This window comes from Carica papaya, chromosome 7, assembly GCF_054855325.1.
Source record: "Carica papaya isolate Zhongbai chromosome 7, ASM5485532v1, whole genome shotgun sequence".
NCBI lineage: Eukaryota > Viridiplantae > Streptophyta > Magnoliopsida > Brassicales > Caricaceae > Carica > Carica papaya.
Genome location: NC_142315.1, coordinates 2,986,236 through 3,004,597, shown reverse-complemented (window position 1 = coordinate 3,004,597; position 18,362 = coordinate 2,986,236). Strand labels below are relative to the sequence as shown.

At 30.9% G+C, this 18,362-nt stretch overlaps 1 protein-coding gene across 1 annotated transcript; it reads left to right on the top strand.

Annotated features, from left to right (window-relative positions):
* Window positions 1-16,094: 16,094 nt before the first annotated feature.
* LOC110813138 (uncharacterized) lies at window positions 16,095-17,755 on the top strand. The gene has a single exon (XM_022040166.2). It carries the CDS (start codon window positions 16,476-16,478, stop codon window positions 17,391-17,393), a length of 918 nt encoding a protein of 305 aa, XP_021895858.1. The 5' UTR covers window positions 16,095-16,475; the 3' UTR covers window positions 17,394-17,755.
* The last annotated feature ends 607 nt before the right edge of the window (window positions 17,756-18,362 follow it).

Genomic DNA, 18,362 nt, shown 5'->3' with positions numbered 1-18,362 from the left:
TAAAATTTAAACAATAATTAATTAATCACATTATAAAACTTTGTATATTTTAAATTTATAAAATTATAAAAAATTCATTTAATTTTGTTTGGAGAGATGCTCAAGCTTGAAAATTTATATAAATTATAAAATTTTATATAAAAATTTCATGATACTATGTTGTTATGATAATGGGTGTGTGAGTATGGTTGTAAAGATAAAATAACTTATTATATATCCATAATAATCTTAATTCAACAATCACGATTATAATATTTTTATTTTTAAAGTAATCTTAATTCAACAAAACCAATTAATGCAATAAATTTCACTCTTCTAATATCATTACATACACTTCATGTGTTTCTATCTTGCCCAAAAAATCAAATACCCAATTGATTCATCCACCCATTTGGTCACATAAATTATTTTATTTTTATCTAATTTTTACAATAATCTTTATACATAGAATTAACAACAATATAATCTTTTATATTTTTAATATCCATACTCTTTCTTGAATTTCTTGATACCCAAAACATAACTCTTACTTTATAAATTTTTTTGAATAATTTAATTTATTTTTTTAAAGAAAAAAAGAGAAGGGTTTGAAGTTTGAAAAAGATGGAATGGTCTAGAAAGGAAAAATGAGTTAGAGTTCCTCATTAAGTGATGTGCATGAGATGGGGTCCACTACTAAATTTGAAAAAGATTCTAAACTTGTAGCTTCTTCGACATTAAGAAAATATGATTCATACTTTGTCACCTATATAATTTTATTTTTCTATGATTGATTTTTTATTTTATTTTTAAAGTTTTAAATTTTGATTTTAAAAATTTAGAAGATTATATATTTTATAAAAATTCATAAATTAAATAAAAATAAAATGATAAATTAAATACGGAAGTAAAATAATAGAGTTAGAGTTTACATTGCTTACACAATAATTTAGAATACCCAATAAGGCTACGTGAATGTTCCTTCTAAAAGAGCAAACATAAATCAAAGAAATAAACGAAAAGCAAATCACTAAACATCTTAGGACGACCTTCACCACCTTTTAAAGTGAGTTCAGGTGATGAACTATTTATAACCCTTTTGTTGATCGGGATATGGATCTTGATCCTCTTAATCTGAAAAAGTTAATGAATGGGTGAGCTACACTACCCTATTAAAAATATTACATTAATAACAGATACAAAAAATTAAAAATTGATAGAAATAAAAAAAAACAACCAATTGAACTCTTAATTTATAGTAAATTCATTTACTATAAATAAATCAATTTATTTCGTATTTATATAACAAGTCTCTCCCAATAATAACTTATAAAAACTCATATTCAAGCATTATTATTTATCACATAGAAGATAACAAAAAACGATCATTTTATATTTTTACCCGCTTACCGGTATTTTTGGGGGGTCTATAGGGATGTCCTCCTAGTTGTGAACATAATATCATATTAAACAGTTAATCGACCGTTCTCATACCCTGTCTGATATGGACACCAAACATGCCACCATCTCGATACTCCGTCTGGTATGATGATAAATCATATTTTTCAAACATTCCTAGTAAGGGACTTCCTAGCCCCGTCCGACTAGGATAACGTTCACGGCAGAGTTCCCTATGTACTGAGCTCGTCCGCTCTTTTTGGGTACCTTGTAAGTCTTTCCTATACAAATTTTTATCAACATAATAATCAGCTATACAATAACCATATCTCATTTTATACTCACCGTTCACTTAAATCGTAATACCCTAAATAAATTTTTAATGTAATTTAAGATTTATTTATAAATATAATTTCTTAATTTTTCAATTTTTAATTTTAATTTAGAGTAAAAAGGAAGAAAAATTGATGGAGAATTAAATTGAAAATAATTTTGGCGAAAAAGGGTGAAAATTTGGGTTCTTGAGGTATTTTTGAAAGAAAAATCGAAAACCGGGGGTCAAAATATAATTTAGAGAAATTTTACCACGTAGGATGCCCGGTCAGCAGTCCTGACGAATCAGAACACGCTGTGTGGCAGCAGACGTTGATGCGGTGCCACGTGGGAGGCCATGTAGGGGATCTGCGTGCCCGCGATCGAACGGCTTATATCCGTTCTTGCGCGTACGAACGGCCCGGATGCATTTTCTCCCCAAATGCAGTCGGACGGTTAGATTTGAATGCGATCGGACGGTTCAGATTAGATCGCGATGAACGGCCCAAATTAGATCGCGATGAACGATCTAGATTCACTTTTTATTTAATCGCGACCAGACGGTCCAGATCAAATGCGATGGATGACCCAGATCAAAAGTGGACAGATATAAATAATCTCATCCACACCAAACCCTAACCCTAGCCGCCAGACTCCCTTGTCGGAGAAGAAGATCCAGCCACCGAAAAGGAGACTGCCGCCATCCACCATCGCGCCGGAGCCCTTTTTGACCACCAAAAGATGTAAATATTTTTTTATTTGCTCAGAATTCAATTTTAAACACACTCATGACCAAATCGGAGCAAAAAAACCGGCTGATTGGTTGGAACACGTGGGCAAAGTCCGGCGATGCCGCCGCTGGAAATTTCACAAAACGCTTCCTATGAAGCCCTTCCTGGTTCCCGTTCTGTATAATGTTTCTACCGTTGTGATCATCGTTTCCTTCTCTACAGGTTGATTGGAGCAAAACACCCAACCGCAACATGAGCCAGAGGAGCCACCGCACCAGAGAGCCCCGCCGCCGGTGAATTTCGATTTTTTTATGTTTTTTGGGCCAACCGAGTCCCCTTAACATGTTTTCTCACAGGGATTGATGTGAAATCAGCTGAATTCAGCCGAAAACGACTGAAAATTGCCGACCCAAGGTGGATCGCCGTCGGCTGTCGCTGGAGCACTGCGGAGCTGCCGTGCCAGAATTCCAAAATTTGTCAAAATGGGCCCTGAGAATGATTTAAGATTTGTTTGGAAAATTTATAGGTACTTATAGCATGTGTTGATTCCTAAAGAAAAATTCAGGGAACCCGGGGACCGCCAATGGGCACAGTTAACAGTTTAGCCTTTCGGGTATTAAATTGAGTAAGAATCCCTCACCTTATTCCCTGTTATGGAATTGAAGTTTAATTTTAAATAATATAGTATTTCATAAAACTTAGAAAATATCTATAATTAATTACGAGTTACTAATGGAGTCAGAACCAGAAACTATTCTCTATTGATTTCTGTCTATTTATTTTACAGTTTGAATGCATAATAATATCTAATTTATCGATTTTATAGTTTGAATGCATGTATTGCTGCCTTACGTGATTACTGTTAAATTAGAAAATCGAGATATGATTGCATTCCCTGATGCATGTTTGTTTGTTTATATGATTACGGTTGATTTTGAAAATAGAGACTAAAGGAAAACGGAAAAATTGTGTGATTAAGTGAATGGATGAAACGACAGACTTACTGAATATTCTGGGAGATGGTGGACGGACCAGGTACAATAAGAAACATTATCGTAAACGTTGTCTCATACCAAGCGGGGTATCGAGACTTGGTAGTTTAGCACTCATACCGGACGGGGTATGGGGACAACCTGTTTCACCCTCATACCGGACGGGGTATTGAGATTTAGTGGTTTAACGCTCATACCAGATGGGGTATGTGGACGGCTTTTAAATTGAGAATGTTAAAGGAAAGGGTTCATACGTAGCGGGGACATCCCTATGAACCTCCACAGATACTAGTAGGCCGATAAAAGGAAATGTTGTTGTTTGATTTATTGAATATGAATTTATAATGTGTGCCTGTTACTAATTGCATATGAAATCATGATAAGTGCTATGTTATTGTCTCTATAGGTTGCTTTTATAAATCTTGCTGCGCTAAGTGGATGATAAATAATTTTATTATTAATAAATGTATTTGTTTAATTAAGTACTTCATTATTTGTTTTGATTTTTTATCAACTTTTATTTCTGTACTGGTGATATAGTGTGATATTATTACTGGACTAGTGTAGCTCATCCCTTATTTAACTATTTCAGATCAAAAGAATCAGGATCCAGAGTCCGATCCGCAAGAGAGTTGCGAGTAGAATGCTAATTTTCTTTATTTTTGTTCATTTCCTTATTTCTTTGTATTTCTTTCAAAAGAGTGAATTCTGGAACATTAATTGGTACTTTAAGTTATTGTATAAGAAATGTAAACCTTGAACCTTTATTTCACTTCCGTACTTTAATTATCATTTATTTCTTTTAAATATTTTCGGGGTCGTTACATAAATAACAATATAGTTTCACACTGCCAAATGACCAATGAGTGGGATACCGGCATGCAATACAGGGAAAAATAAATAACGAAATAACTAAAAAGATCCCAAAAACCATCAATTGAGTTACACACAGTATAATAGTAAACAAATATAGACAATATAGAAAAATAAATAAAAAATCGAAATGACCATAAACTAACTGGTTCTGCCTCCACTAGTGACTTGTAATTATTTTTAGGGTTATCCAATTTTTCATAAAAGCACACAATTATTAATTATTAAGCTTCAATTTGTCATAATGGAGAAAAAGGTGAGGTATTCTTACCCGAATCGGTATTTGAAATATTGAACTTTCTACTGCGCTTACTGGCGGTCCCCGGATTTCCTGAATTATCCATGCGGAATCCAAAATACTTGTCACGTATCTAAAAATACCATAGGAATCCAAAATCGATATAAAAAATCCTTTATGGCCAATTTTGGAGTTTTGGCACGACAGTACCACCGCTTGCGGCAGCGGTTTACCTCGGCCCGACTGTTTTTGGCCCTTTTTGGCCGGTTTTTGCTGGCTTTATACGTATCCATGTGAAAAATCACGTTAGAGAGCATTGATTGGCCCAAAAAATAAAAAATAAAAAACAGAAATCTACTGACGGTGGAATTTTTCGGGTGCGACGATTCCACCAGCTCACCTTCGCGGCTGGGAGTTTTTCTTTAGTCAACTTGTAAAAAAAAGAATAATAAACACAACAGTAGAAAAAATGCACGAAACGGGAAACGGAAAATAGAAAACGGAAAGGAGCTCATAGGAGGAGGTTGCGGATTTTGCCGCGGTGGTACCACCGGACTTTGCCTGCAGTTTCTGGCTCATCTACCATTCTTTTTGCTCTGATTTGACCATGGGGGTGCTGGAAATCATATTCCGAGCATATAGAAAATTTTTTATTTTTTTTGGTGGTCGGAGATGGCTCCAGTGCGGCGGCGGTCGGAGGTGGCTCCGGTGCGGTGGCGGTCGACTCCCTTCTCCAGCGACTGGTTCTTCTTATCCGGTGGGAGGCTAGCGGTTAGGGTTTGAGTTTAGTGTGATATGAAATATTTATACCCATCTCGTGTTAATATGGACCGTTCATCGCGTTTGATCTTGACCGTTCGATCGCATTTAAAGAGAAAATGAATCTGAATCGTTCATCGCGATTTGATATCGACTATCCGATCGTGTATAAAGAAAAAATAAATTCGGACCATCCACGCATGCGAGATTGATCTTGGGTCGTTATCGCGGTGCACGTAGATCGCCCGCGTGATATTCCGTGTGGCATCGACGTCAGCGTGCCTTACCACGCACCGTGCTCCGGTTCGACGAGGTTGCTGACTGGGTAGTTCTACGTGATAAAATTTTTCTTATTTGCACTATGACTCCTAATTTCTGATTTTTCTTTCAAAAATATTAATCAGACCTAAATTTTATACTCATTTTTTTCAAAATTATTTTCAATTTCATACATAACCTATTTTTTTTTTCATAAATTTAACAAAAAATTGAAATAAATTAATTTTAAAATAAATTTTTTATATATTTAAAATGTTAAAATTAATTTCGAACCAAATTCCGGTCCCGGATATTTCATGTTTTCTCAAAATAAAATCGTATAAACTAAATTATAAAAAATTTTAACACAAAAATGTAAGTACAATTTATTAAAAAAAATAGCTCAAGGGTAATATAATAAAGATTTATGCATCAGGGAGATTTTAGTCCTACATCGTAACAGTACATTTAACCTAACCTCTTTATTCCACTATTGCTGATAATTTAAAATTTATGAGAAAATATTTATTGGGTATTACCAAATATAATTGTAAACCTAAATTTAATGTAAGGTGTAAATATAGTAGTAGTAGTGTATGTATGTATGTATGTATGTATGGAAAAGCATGAGATGCTGGTTTCCCCGTCAGCCATCAACTTGAGGTGTTGGGTTATTGCTATTAACACACGTAGGTGAGTAATTCAAACAAAATGATGAGTATCACCGTTGAACAAACCAAACCCATCAACCTCACACACCCATATATACTGCCAATACAATATATATACTCACATATATAGATTCTATATATAGCTATCTTGTGTTTGTGTGTGTGTGTGTGTGTTTTTTTTTTGAAGGACCTATATATAACTATCTACAAACTCATCATTCTGGCATTTTCATTTGAAGGAAATTCAAAAAGTAAAACTATATACCTATATACACACATATATATATCGTGTCAACACATGCACGGTATAAAGTAGTGCAATTTTTTTATATATAAATAATTCTAATAAATGTAAAGAAATGCTACAAGAATTCTCTAATTAATTAATTAATTAATTATAAGATTAATACATATATATATATATATATATATATAAGAATATGGGTCTCGCTTGACTGTAGGAACTATATCAGCCACCATGGCTGCTTATAGTGGATTAGGTTTACCAAAATTAATGGTTAATGCAACACAAATTAGTCTTAAATGGGATACTATGCCTATACATATTCTATTTAAATATTAGTTGTAGTTTTATATATTCTTTATTTTATAAAATTATATAATTTGTTAATTATTCAAATAACTTAGGAATTTTTACACTCAATTTTAAAAAAATATTTAATTAACAAAAAATCTAAAGATCAATTAATAGTATAATAGCTAGCTATAAATTTCCAAATTATTTTATTTAATTAAGAAACTTTTGGCAAGATCTTAAAAATATATATATATATATTTTCCTCAATCAAATATTTATATTTAGCCCTAAGTATATCGTCGAACAATTATATCGACATTCACACTTCAATCTTGAAATTTATTTGTTTTGGGTTTATTAATTTGTATAATTTTCAAGATACTACATCATTGCAAATTAATCAATTGGTCAAAGATTTATTTGAAATTAGAGATTTCTAACATCATAATAGCTAACATACTATTAATTATACCAAAATAGTATATGGGTATTAGTCACAATAACTTATAAGTATGGCTAAAAAATATACACAAATATATAAAAATGAGTTCTAATAAAATTTAATTATTATGGGGGTAATGCATGATTAACATTGTTTGACATGATCTATATTGAAGTGGGTGATCTCTTAATCCGTCTTAATTTATTTCGATAAAACGAATAAATACTCGTAATTAATAGAATATAAAATTTATATAAATATAAAAAAATTATAAACTTAAATCACATACGGATTTAATAATTTAGTTTAATATAATTAGTAATTTTTTAAAATTAAAAAATAAATTATTTAACATGAGTAATTATTTATATTTTTATTAATAGAGTGGGTATTGAAGATTGATGTATACGCCTTATACCCGTGACATTTCCGTCAATTTTAATTATTTCTAATTCTTGAAAAGTTAATTCCATATTCATATTCTATCATCAACTACTAACTGAATCAGTTGTACATTACATTTCATGTGTTTTCATTGAAAATTTGTACTATAATTATTACATATATATATATATATACACTTTTATTGATAAAATATATAGATTTTTATTTAAATATTAATAATTAACTTAACGTAAAAATAAGGAGAATAAAAAAAAAAAAAAAAAAAAAGGGGACCTATAGAACCCATCATGCTTTTACACGTGCTACAACTACTAATGGGATTATTTACATTAATCTCGACTATTAACGTACTTTATTATAATTAATGATATTAAATTAAGTTTTAAATACCACTTAACCAGGTAAGCATTTGATGATCAGTAATTATGACATGAATTGGGTGTTTGCATATATAACGTGGAGAGAATAAAGATGATATTAAATAATTATATCTAGAAAAAATTTTATGCTAATGTTACAAACATTATAATAAATTAATTATATTCTGGTCTATAGTAAACTTATTAATATTTTATTTATTTATTTAAAGTAATATTGAAATTAATATTACTAATAAATTGTAATGCGATATATGGAGGATGTGGGTGTCTCGTATCTTTTATACATTAATTTAATTAGAAAAATAATTTTTATTATTAATTGAGAGACATATTTTTATATTATATCTACTTGTATAATTAAGCTTTTTACTTAATTTAATTTTTATAATTTACAGTATAAGAGAAGCTGTTAGCGCCACCCAGTAATATTGACGTGCATGCATCTTTATGATTTGATTAATATGAAATAATTATAATAATATTGACAAACTTATATTATTAATAATTATATCAACATATTTATAAAGTAATAATTATGTTGGGTGATGATGCATTTTGCTTTTTAATTTCTCAGGTGGACAAGTTAGACTTCTGTGTTATTAAAAATGATACCTAATTATTAAGAATTTTTAATTATTAAAAATAATTAATAATTAACTTAAATTAACTAATTAAAAAAAAAATATATTATATAATAATGTTAAAGGTGGCTGGGTTAGTCGCTATCTCTAGTAGTTGTAATAAATTAAGCCCACACAGACATTCTGCGGTGTCGTTTTGAAAGTGTGGAAAACGCACCCTGCACCTATCATACTTTACCTACCTAACCAGCCGACCAAGATACACTCTCTTCCAATTAATTAAGATTTAATTGTCTTGAGTAATTTAATAGTATATGGTTTAAGGTAGAACTTAAAGTAAATTATTATATTAGTATTTAGAATTAAACTTAATTCTGCTTAATATATAGTTTATATTAACATATATATATATTGTTAAATTTTTTATATCACCATATATATATATATATATGTATGTTGTTAAGTTAGTTAGAGTCTAATAAATTAATCCAGTGTCTTAAGATTTGATATTTAACGATTAAATATTAAGTGCATGGGAGCCGAACAGCTTCCAAGGATTCCTATATTTGATGATTCACCAAGTTTCCTTCTCTATTTATTTAATATATATTTTTTTTAATGAAAATCATCTCATTGTTGTGTGTGTGTGTGTGTATGTATATATGTATGTATGTATGTATGTGTGTGTGTATATGTGTGTGCGTGTATATGTGTGTGTATCGATAGGGTTGTTGGTGGTCAAAATATAGATGTTGATAAAGTGTATTTTTGAGATATAAAAGTGTGTTTAAACTCTTTTAAGTTATTGGTGGTTATTATCTCTACAAAAGATATGGTCTTGTTATTATTATTATTCTTTTGAAATGTAAGATATATACATACAATAGATATAATCTTTTTGAGGAGATCATATAATATACATATAATTATGCACGTATAACTATACTTAGTATTGAAAAATAATTTTTTCCTTAAATACAACACAATCATATTGTTATACTCATAATATTTTGAAAAGCATGCCAAGATACAGTATACATACATACATACATATACACATATATATAAGAATATGTCAAGTACAGAAACAATGTCTAACAATAGCATCTAGTGAAAGATGAATAACAAAACATATCTTTATTTTCTTCTAAAATGGTAAATAAATTAAAATCAAACAGATATCGAGCATAGTACTGATACCACTCAAGTGTAATCTCCTATATTACATATATTTATATATATATATATATATATGTAAGTATCTTTGTAATATAATAATTATATATAGTTTACTATGCATGCACCAAATGAAGTGATGAGAAAATTTCCGAAGCTTCAACTTTACCTTTTTGTCGTAATGTACTCATTTTAGGTTCCCCATTTAATTCTTGAGTAGCACATGTTGATGATCAAGTACTCTGCAATTATGTGTCTCGAAATTTTGACTCATAATTTCCATCTGAAAACCATTATAATTGTTATATGTATGTATATACACACGCACGCACACATACACTAAATTGGGTTGGCGTCTATTATAAAATATATTTTGTGATAATGAAAACTAATTTGCTAGACGGATCTATACACACACACACACACACACACATACATATATGTCCACCTTCTTGCAATGGTAGACTTGTTTTCTTAATGAAAAGATTAAAAGTTATGGAAAATATATATGTAAGGGTAAAAATTAAGTCCCATAATATAATAAATTCTAATTGTAATTAACATATTTTGGTTTAATTCATTATTATTTCTTATATATATATATATATATATTTTGTTAAAGTAATGATATACAAGAATACACCATTTTATATATATATATATCACTTTTAATCAATATATAAATTTAAATTTTATTTTCTCTTTATTTACCTGTTTGTTTTATAAATGGAAATTTATTATTTACAAAATTTGTGCCATATATAGAGGTGGAGACAAGAATAATAGTCCCGTGAACCCATTAGGTCTGACAATATTTCCTTATTAAGTGGATTATATATATATATATATAATTAGTTTAAAATTTGGTGTTTCTTGCAATTTAATTATAATATATATATTTTTTACGACTTAATTTTTGGTAATTTTTATTTATTTTAAATATTCAATTTATTTTTATTTTTTATTGGAAAAAATCTAAAATAGTTAGCTTGTCATGAAGATAACTTTTAAAAATAACTTAAAATAATGAAATAGTAACAAATATTAAAACTTTAAATACTAATATAATGTTTTAGGCTATACGTACACGAAGATAAATAAGTATATATATGTATGTGTGTGTATGTATCTATATATATATATATGGAGGGATGGAGAAAAGGGAGGGGAGGGGAGAGGGGGTGGCTAGGATGTCTATGTCAAATTGGAAAATGGAGTGAGTATTGTGTGTTGATTTTATGTGGAGCAGAAAGTGAGTGAATGACTTGGATTTCATACTTCAACGTTTTGCCATTTTTTTTGGCAAAAGAAACAAATATCTCTCATGGGCGGTGACTACTATGTGACTACTAATTTGACATGGGTGGACCATCCTATCCAACAATATTTGTTACTTCAAATTTAAATAATAATACACCACTATATATAACTTAATAAGTTACATTGATCAAATCTATATTCTTTCACATCCATCACGTATATAATTAAAATTATATGTATATATGCATGTGTGTTTGACATAAATTTCTTCATTTGATATTCACCCTTAATTATTTTCTTTAACCTAAACTCATAAATCACTCAAATTTTGATTAATAATGAATGATTGATACATATATATATATATATATATTTTCTTTATAAGTGAGTTTAAGTTGGATTCTATTCTTATATATATATATATATATATATATAAATCCTTATCGATGGAGTATTTTTATTTTATTATAATTGATATATGTGTATCACAAAATTAATAAATATATAAATTTATTCAAAAAACTTGTATTGTCTACTGAATTGATTACTAATCACAAGTTATGGATAGTTTTAAAGTTAAAAAGAGGTTTTCTTAAAATTTTTGAGAGTTATGAACTTAATTTTGAAGTCTATTAAGGATTTTAAAAAAAAAAAAAAATTATGAACGACTAATGCATTTTGCTAATGGAATTGTTTTCGCATATTATGATGATGGAAAATAAATAATTTTTTATAGTCTAATTCTTGATAAGAATATTAGTTTTATAATATGCTAATGGAATTCTGAAATTGGCCAAAAAGAGGTCAAACTCTTAAAGAACATAAATACAGTGCAATAAGCAATCAACAATTAAGTGACTTGCTTTTGATATTAGATACAGTGCCATGAAGGAAACTATAATACCCAAATTTATTTAATAGTAATTTAAATTAATTTATAAATATAATTTTTAAATTTTTTAAAATTTAATTTAATATAAAAATGAAGGAAAATAGAAGGATGATGAAATTGAAAACAATTTTGAAAAAAAAAAAGGGTGAAAACTTGGGTTTTGGGAGTATTTTTTTTAAAAAAATCGGGAACTGGGGGTCAAAATATAATTTTAAAAAGTTGTACAACGTAGGATGCCCAGTCAGCAGCCTCGACGAACCAGAATGCGTCGCGTGGTAATGGACGCTGACGCGGTGCCATGCGGACGATCCGCGTGCCTGCGATCGGACAGTTCAGATTTACTTTCGCGCGTACAAATGACCCAGATGCGTTCTCTCCTCAAACGCGATCGGATAACCAAATTTAAACGCGATCGGACGGTTTAGATCAGATCGTGATGAACAATCCATATCAAACGCGATGGACGACCCTTATTAAAAGGAGATGGATACAAATAACCCTCTTCACACCAAACCTTGACCCTATCCGTCAGACACCCTCACCGGAGAAGAAGACCCAGCCGCCAGGAAGGAGAGCCGTCGCCACCCACCGCTACGCCGGAGACACTTCCGACTGCCAAAAGAGATAAATTTTTTTTTTGCTCAGAATTTAATTTTAAACATCTCCATGGCCGAATCAGAAGAAAAAGATCGGTGATCGGTGGATTGGCTGAAAATCGTAGGTAAAGCACTGCAGCGCAGCCACGAAAAATTTTAAAAAACGCATCCGATGAGGCCCTTTCCAATTCACGTTCTACATAATTCTTTCACCATTTTAACCACCCTTTTCTTCTCTACAGGTTGACCGAAGTAAAACACCCAATTACAAAGGTGAGCTGGCGGAGCTACTGCACCGGAGAACCTCGCTGCCGGTGAGTTTCAGTTTTTTTATTTTTTTGAGTCAACCGAGGCCCCTTAACGTGTTTTCTTACAGAAATTGATGCAAAAATCAGCCGAATTCAGCTGAAAAAGGCCGAAAACAGCTGACCCAAGGCAAACCGCCGTTGTCACCGTCATCGAAGTACCGCGGAGCCGACGTGCCAGAATTTCAGAATTGGCCAAAAAGAGGTCCTCACACCGATTTTGGATTTTTGATATATTTGTAGGTAATGTAGCGCGTTTTAATCTCTGAAAAAAAATTTCAAAAAATCCGGGGACCGCCAGTAGACACAATCAACAAGTTTAGCTTTTCGGATATCAATTTGAGTAAGAATTTCTCACCTTATTCTCTGTTATGAAATTGAAGTCTAATTAACAATAATACGGTATTTTGTGCAATTTAGAAAAATATCTATAATTAATTACGGGTTATTAATGGAGCGAGAACTGAAAATTATTCTCTATTGATTTATGTTGATTTATTTTATAGTTTGAATACATGATAATATCTAATTGATCGATTTTATGGTTTTAAATGCATGTATTGCTACATTATGTGACTACTGTTAAATTGAAAAACTGAGATGTGATTGCATTCCCTGATGCATGTTATGTTTGTTTTATGTGATTACTGTTGAATTGAAAAACTGGATATTAAAGCTAAATGGAATATTGTGTGATTAAGTGGATGGACGAAACAACATCTTTATTAGATATCCTGAGAGGTGGTGGACGGATCAGGTACATAGGGAACCCTATCGTAAACGTTGCCTTATATCGGACGAGATATCGAAGTTTGGTAATTTGACGCTCATACCGGATAGGGTATGGGGACGGTCCGTTTCACCCTCATAGCGGACGAGGTATTGATGTTTTGTAATTTGGTGCTCATACCAGATAAGGTATGGGGACGACATGTTAATTGAAAATGTTAAAGGAAAGAGTTCACGCGTTGTGGGGACATCCTTATAAACCCCCATGGTTTTACACTCCTTATCCCTCAACATGCCACATAGATGCACATATGTATTATTGGCCGCATTCATTTTACCAAATTTTTTTTTTCTCTTTAAGACATGTAAATAGACCAATTCTTAGCCTTTATTTACTAGTTCAAACATTGACTTATTGTTGTAGTTTTAGCTTTAGGAATAATATCTTTATTAGTTTACTCCTATATTGAAGATATTTATTTTCTTTATCATCCTTTTACCAATTTTTATTTTTGTCCTCTCACCCGTCTTTATCGGAAGACTCATCTTCAACACTATCGAATAATTCTTTCCTTATCTATCTGTTCACCTATTGGATTAAAGCCAATTAAAGACTTCATAACTTATCAAAATAAATTCTTCTTACCCAAATATTCGTCGTACTTATCTCATGTAGCCTAAGTTCAATTATGCATCCTTAACCTTCAACAGTACATCAATGACATGCTAACCTCACTTCTGTGTCATTTTCCTCATCCATGCACATGCCCCAAAAAATATCTCAAATGAAACCAGGCGAAGGGATCATTATCCTCTTACTAACAAAACAATGGCTCCTTGTTCTAAAACTTCATGGTAAAAGTATTATTAGGTTTAAATTTATCGCATAAAAAAGATGTAAAATAATTTAATAAATCAATGTAAAACACAATTAATAACTAAAGACTGTAATATAAAACTTAAAATCGTCGATTATGATAAAATATTTAGTCCAATTCTAATAAGAGTATCGTTGATTTGATAACTTTGGATTTTCGTTTAATTAGTATTGTGGGGATGATATTTGAGATTATAATGTGTATAATGCAAAATTAGAAATGAAAACAATGGTATGTAGTCTAGAAATAAAGAGAAAACACACATGGGCAAACCACACGTGCATGGATCACAAGCAACCCAACTCCTAACATGTAATCACATGTGCATAGGCCCATAGGATTATCACCCACATATACTTACATTAGCAACCCACTAATCACATGCTGCCAGCTGTCTTATAATTCTACAGGTTGGGGGCCCCACATGGTCCCACTCTCTTTTCTCTCTCAACACACACAAGCCATTTAGCCCCAAAAAAACAACCTACAAAAACAGGATGACCCAACTTGGGACCCCAGCTACTAGGTGTACTTTCATTCTTTGTGCCAATTATATTTATATATATATATATGTATGTATGTATGTATATGTGTAGATATACGTACGCACACACACACACACACACACACACACACATATGATGCTCCTTGCCATATATAGGAAGCTATGCCCACCTATATCAACTTCTGAATTAAGTTTAGTAGTGGTGTAAATAATTAATTAACTTTTAATCAAATAAGAATTAATTAACTAAACTGTTTAAGTTATAATGCAAATCTCCATAATATAAAAGGTCATGATTGAAATTGATTATTTTTTACTGTATCGATCATGTTGAAAATATTTAACATAATATAATCTTGTTTCTAATTATTATCTCTAAATAATAAAAAATTAATTAATTTTATCATTTAAGTTCTAACATAATCATGGTGGCTAAAATTTAATTTAAAAATATAGGACTAAGTTATATTAGATTTTCAATTAAATTTTTGATTATGCTATGGGTGTGAAGTGATACAATATATACTTCTAATTATTCAAGAAAATTAAACTCATAAAATTGAGTTAATTTGTTATTTATATTAATAAATAGCTTCTAAACTTATTAATTAAATTTTCTTTGATAAAAATTTATACGACATTCGTAAATAAGTTGTACAAAAATATGGATCATAACACAATAAAAAATATTATTTAAGTTTAATTTAAATTTATAATTTTTTTAAAAAAATATGAACGTATGAATTATTTAATTTATTAATTAAATTAATATGTATTAAATAGCTATTAATATTATTGAAATGTATAAATTTGTAAAAGAAAAAATTATTTAAAGAACAACCAAATCAAGAGGCGAACTGTCAAATAAATATACAAGTTCAAGGCATTACAAAATTTGCATAACGTTATTATTATTATTATTATTATTACATATACTTATGGTTAAATATTTAAATATATTAAAAATATAGGTCAGTTTAATTAATTAATTAATTAATTAATTTTTTATACCGCTATATATAATTATTTATATATATGTACGTCTTGTTCACAAGACATAGTCAGGAGCACTATGAACGGCGTAGTGATCGCCACGTGTCACGAACCCATCTTTCACCTTTGGGGTTAAGCAACTTCTCCTCCTCATCTCTATCTCTTTTCTTATAAAACCGTGTGAAGATACAACAGCATGCTCCATTATTATTTCCTTCTTCTACCAATCAAAGCTCTTCAAGTAATTAACCTTCATCTTCTAATACAAAAATCATTAATTCCCATCTCTATATAATTATACATTTACAGAGGGGTATATAGACATATAGATATATAGATATAGAGAGAGAGAGAGAGTTAAAAGAGACATGCTCACTTCTCATCACCTTCCTACCCATTTCCTTTCTCTAATCAAATTCAAACCCTCAAACCCTTTGATCATCATAATCAACAATCTCATTCTCTTGCTCTTCTTCACATCAATCTCTCCTACTGCTCACCGATCCAAAGGGTAGCTAATTGCTTTTCTTGATTTGATCATACAGATTAAAGATTAAAGCTTTGATTTTGATCTGATCGGAGAAATGGGTTTGAGTTCTAAGCAAGTTTCTAGTGATGATCACGGGCTTGATTGGAACCAGACTTTGTTGCAAGCAACGACAACCTCGGAGTTCCCAAAGGCATCTTCATCTTTAAAGAGACAACACCCACAAAACAATCAAAGTAATAATAATCAGCAGAAAGTTGCAGAGTCGCCATTGAAGTGTCCAAGGTGTGATTCGACTAACACCAAGTTTTGTTACTATAATAATTATAACAAGTCACAGCCTAGGCATTTCTGCAAGACTTGTAAACGGCACTGGACTAAAGGCGGCACTTTACGTAATGTTCCCGTCGGCGGTGGCCGGAAAAACAAGCGTCTGAAAACATCAAACGACACCGTTTCAACGGCGACAAATGGAAAAATCAGTAACAAGCTTGGTTATATGGGAATTCGGAATCAAGAGCTACCTAATTTGGGGTTTAATGATCAGAAAACCTTGTCCGATATGCTTTACAGAAGGATGATTCAACCTGCAAAATCTCCATTACAGAATTCAACTATGTTTGTTGGTAGTAGTTCGAATTCTTTAACACTTTCTCCTCTTAATGCTCATCATCATCATCATCATCATCATCATCATCAAGCTCTTCACTTTCCCTTTTCAAGTTCAAGTTCCAGCTCTTTTGAAACCAACCCATCTTCAGTTTCCACTTCTCTTCACTCCTCTACTCTCTATAATCTCACTACTGGAGATGAACAGACGAAAGGAAACGACGTCGTTCCAACCATCACCAGTATGCTCATGCCCACCACAACGGTTTTAGCTCAGTCATGGCAATCTCAATCTGCTACAGCAAGCATGGAGATCGGGAACTACTGGAACTGGGATGACATTGATACCTTCGTCTCAACTCATGATCTCAACATACCTTGGGATGATTCTGATATCAAACCATGAATATATAATATAGATTTTGAATGAATGATCATTTACTTCCATTTTCTTTGAATTTTTTTGGAGTTGCATGAAAATATATATACATATATGGTTAAGTTTGATGGGTGATTTAGATCATGAGTTTCTAATCTTAATTAATTTATATGGTATGCAGTTTTGATCAGGTTGACAATAATATAGTTTTTATATGATCTAATGTATATATAGTTTCTCAACCTGTATTAACTGTTATAATAGTGAGACATGTTAAGATTTCAAGGTGTACAATTTATGTACTCTGAGTTCCTAATTGAAGAATATCTTGTGAATGTTATGTAAGGTAGGTAAAAGGATTTGATAATACAATATGGATTTTGATGGAATTTTGGTGGGTGTACGTATTTGATAAGGATATATTATATATACATATAATATTTTATATATATATTCATGATGTGAAGAGTTTAATTTTGACACAAGAGGTGAAGAGGGGTCAACTACAGCTAGGCTGGGTCTAAAACCCAGATCAAGATGTGATTGAAGATTCTTGTAGATATGTGCATTATATATATATATATATGTATGCATATATTGGGTGTCTGAATGATATTAATACATGGGTTTTGTAATTCAGGACCACTTGTTAAGAATCTCCTTACTCTAGCTTTTCTTACTCTTGACACATGCATTCTTGTTGTAAAGCTTGAGCTTTTCTCTTCTTTTTTTAATTGGGTTTGAATAATTTTATATTTTATACATGTGTGTGTGTGTGTGTGTATACATATATATATATATATATATGTGTGTGTGTGTGTATGTGTAGTGTGATGTGAGCAGTTGAGAGTTAATTATTATAGTTGGTATAGTTTAGAGTTTCTTGACTGGTGGCTCTAATTCTCTCTGGGCATGCACTGAAGAATTTTTTATTCCATTGTGCTTTGTCTACATTCCCCAATCTATTCCTTACAGAACATGTGCATCTTGGGGCCA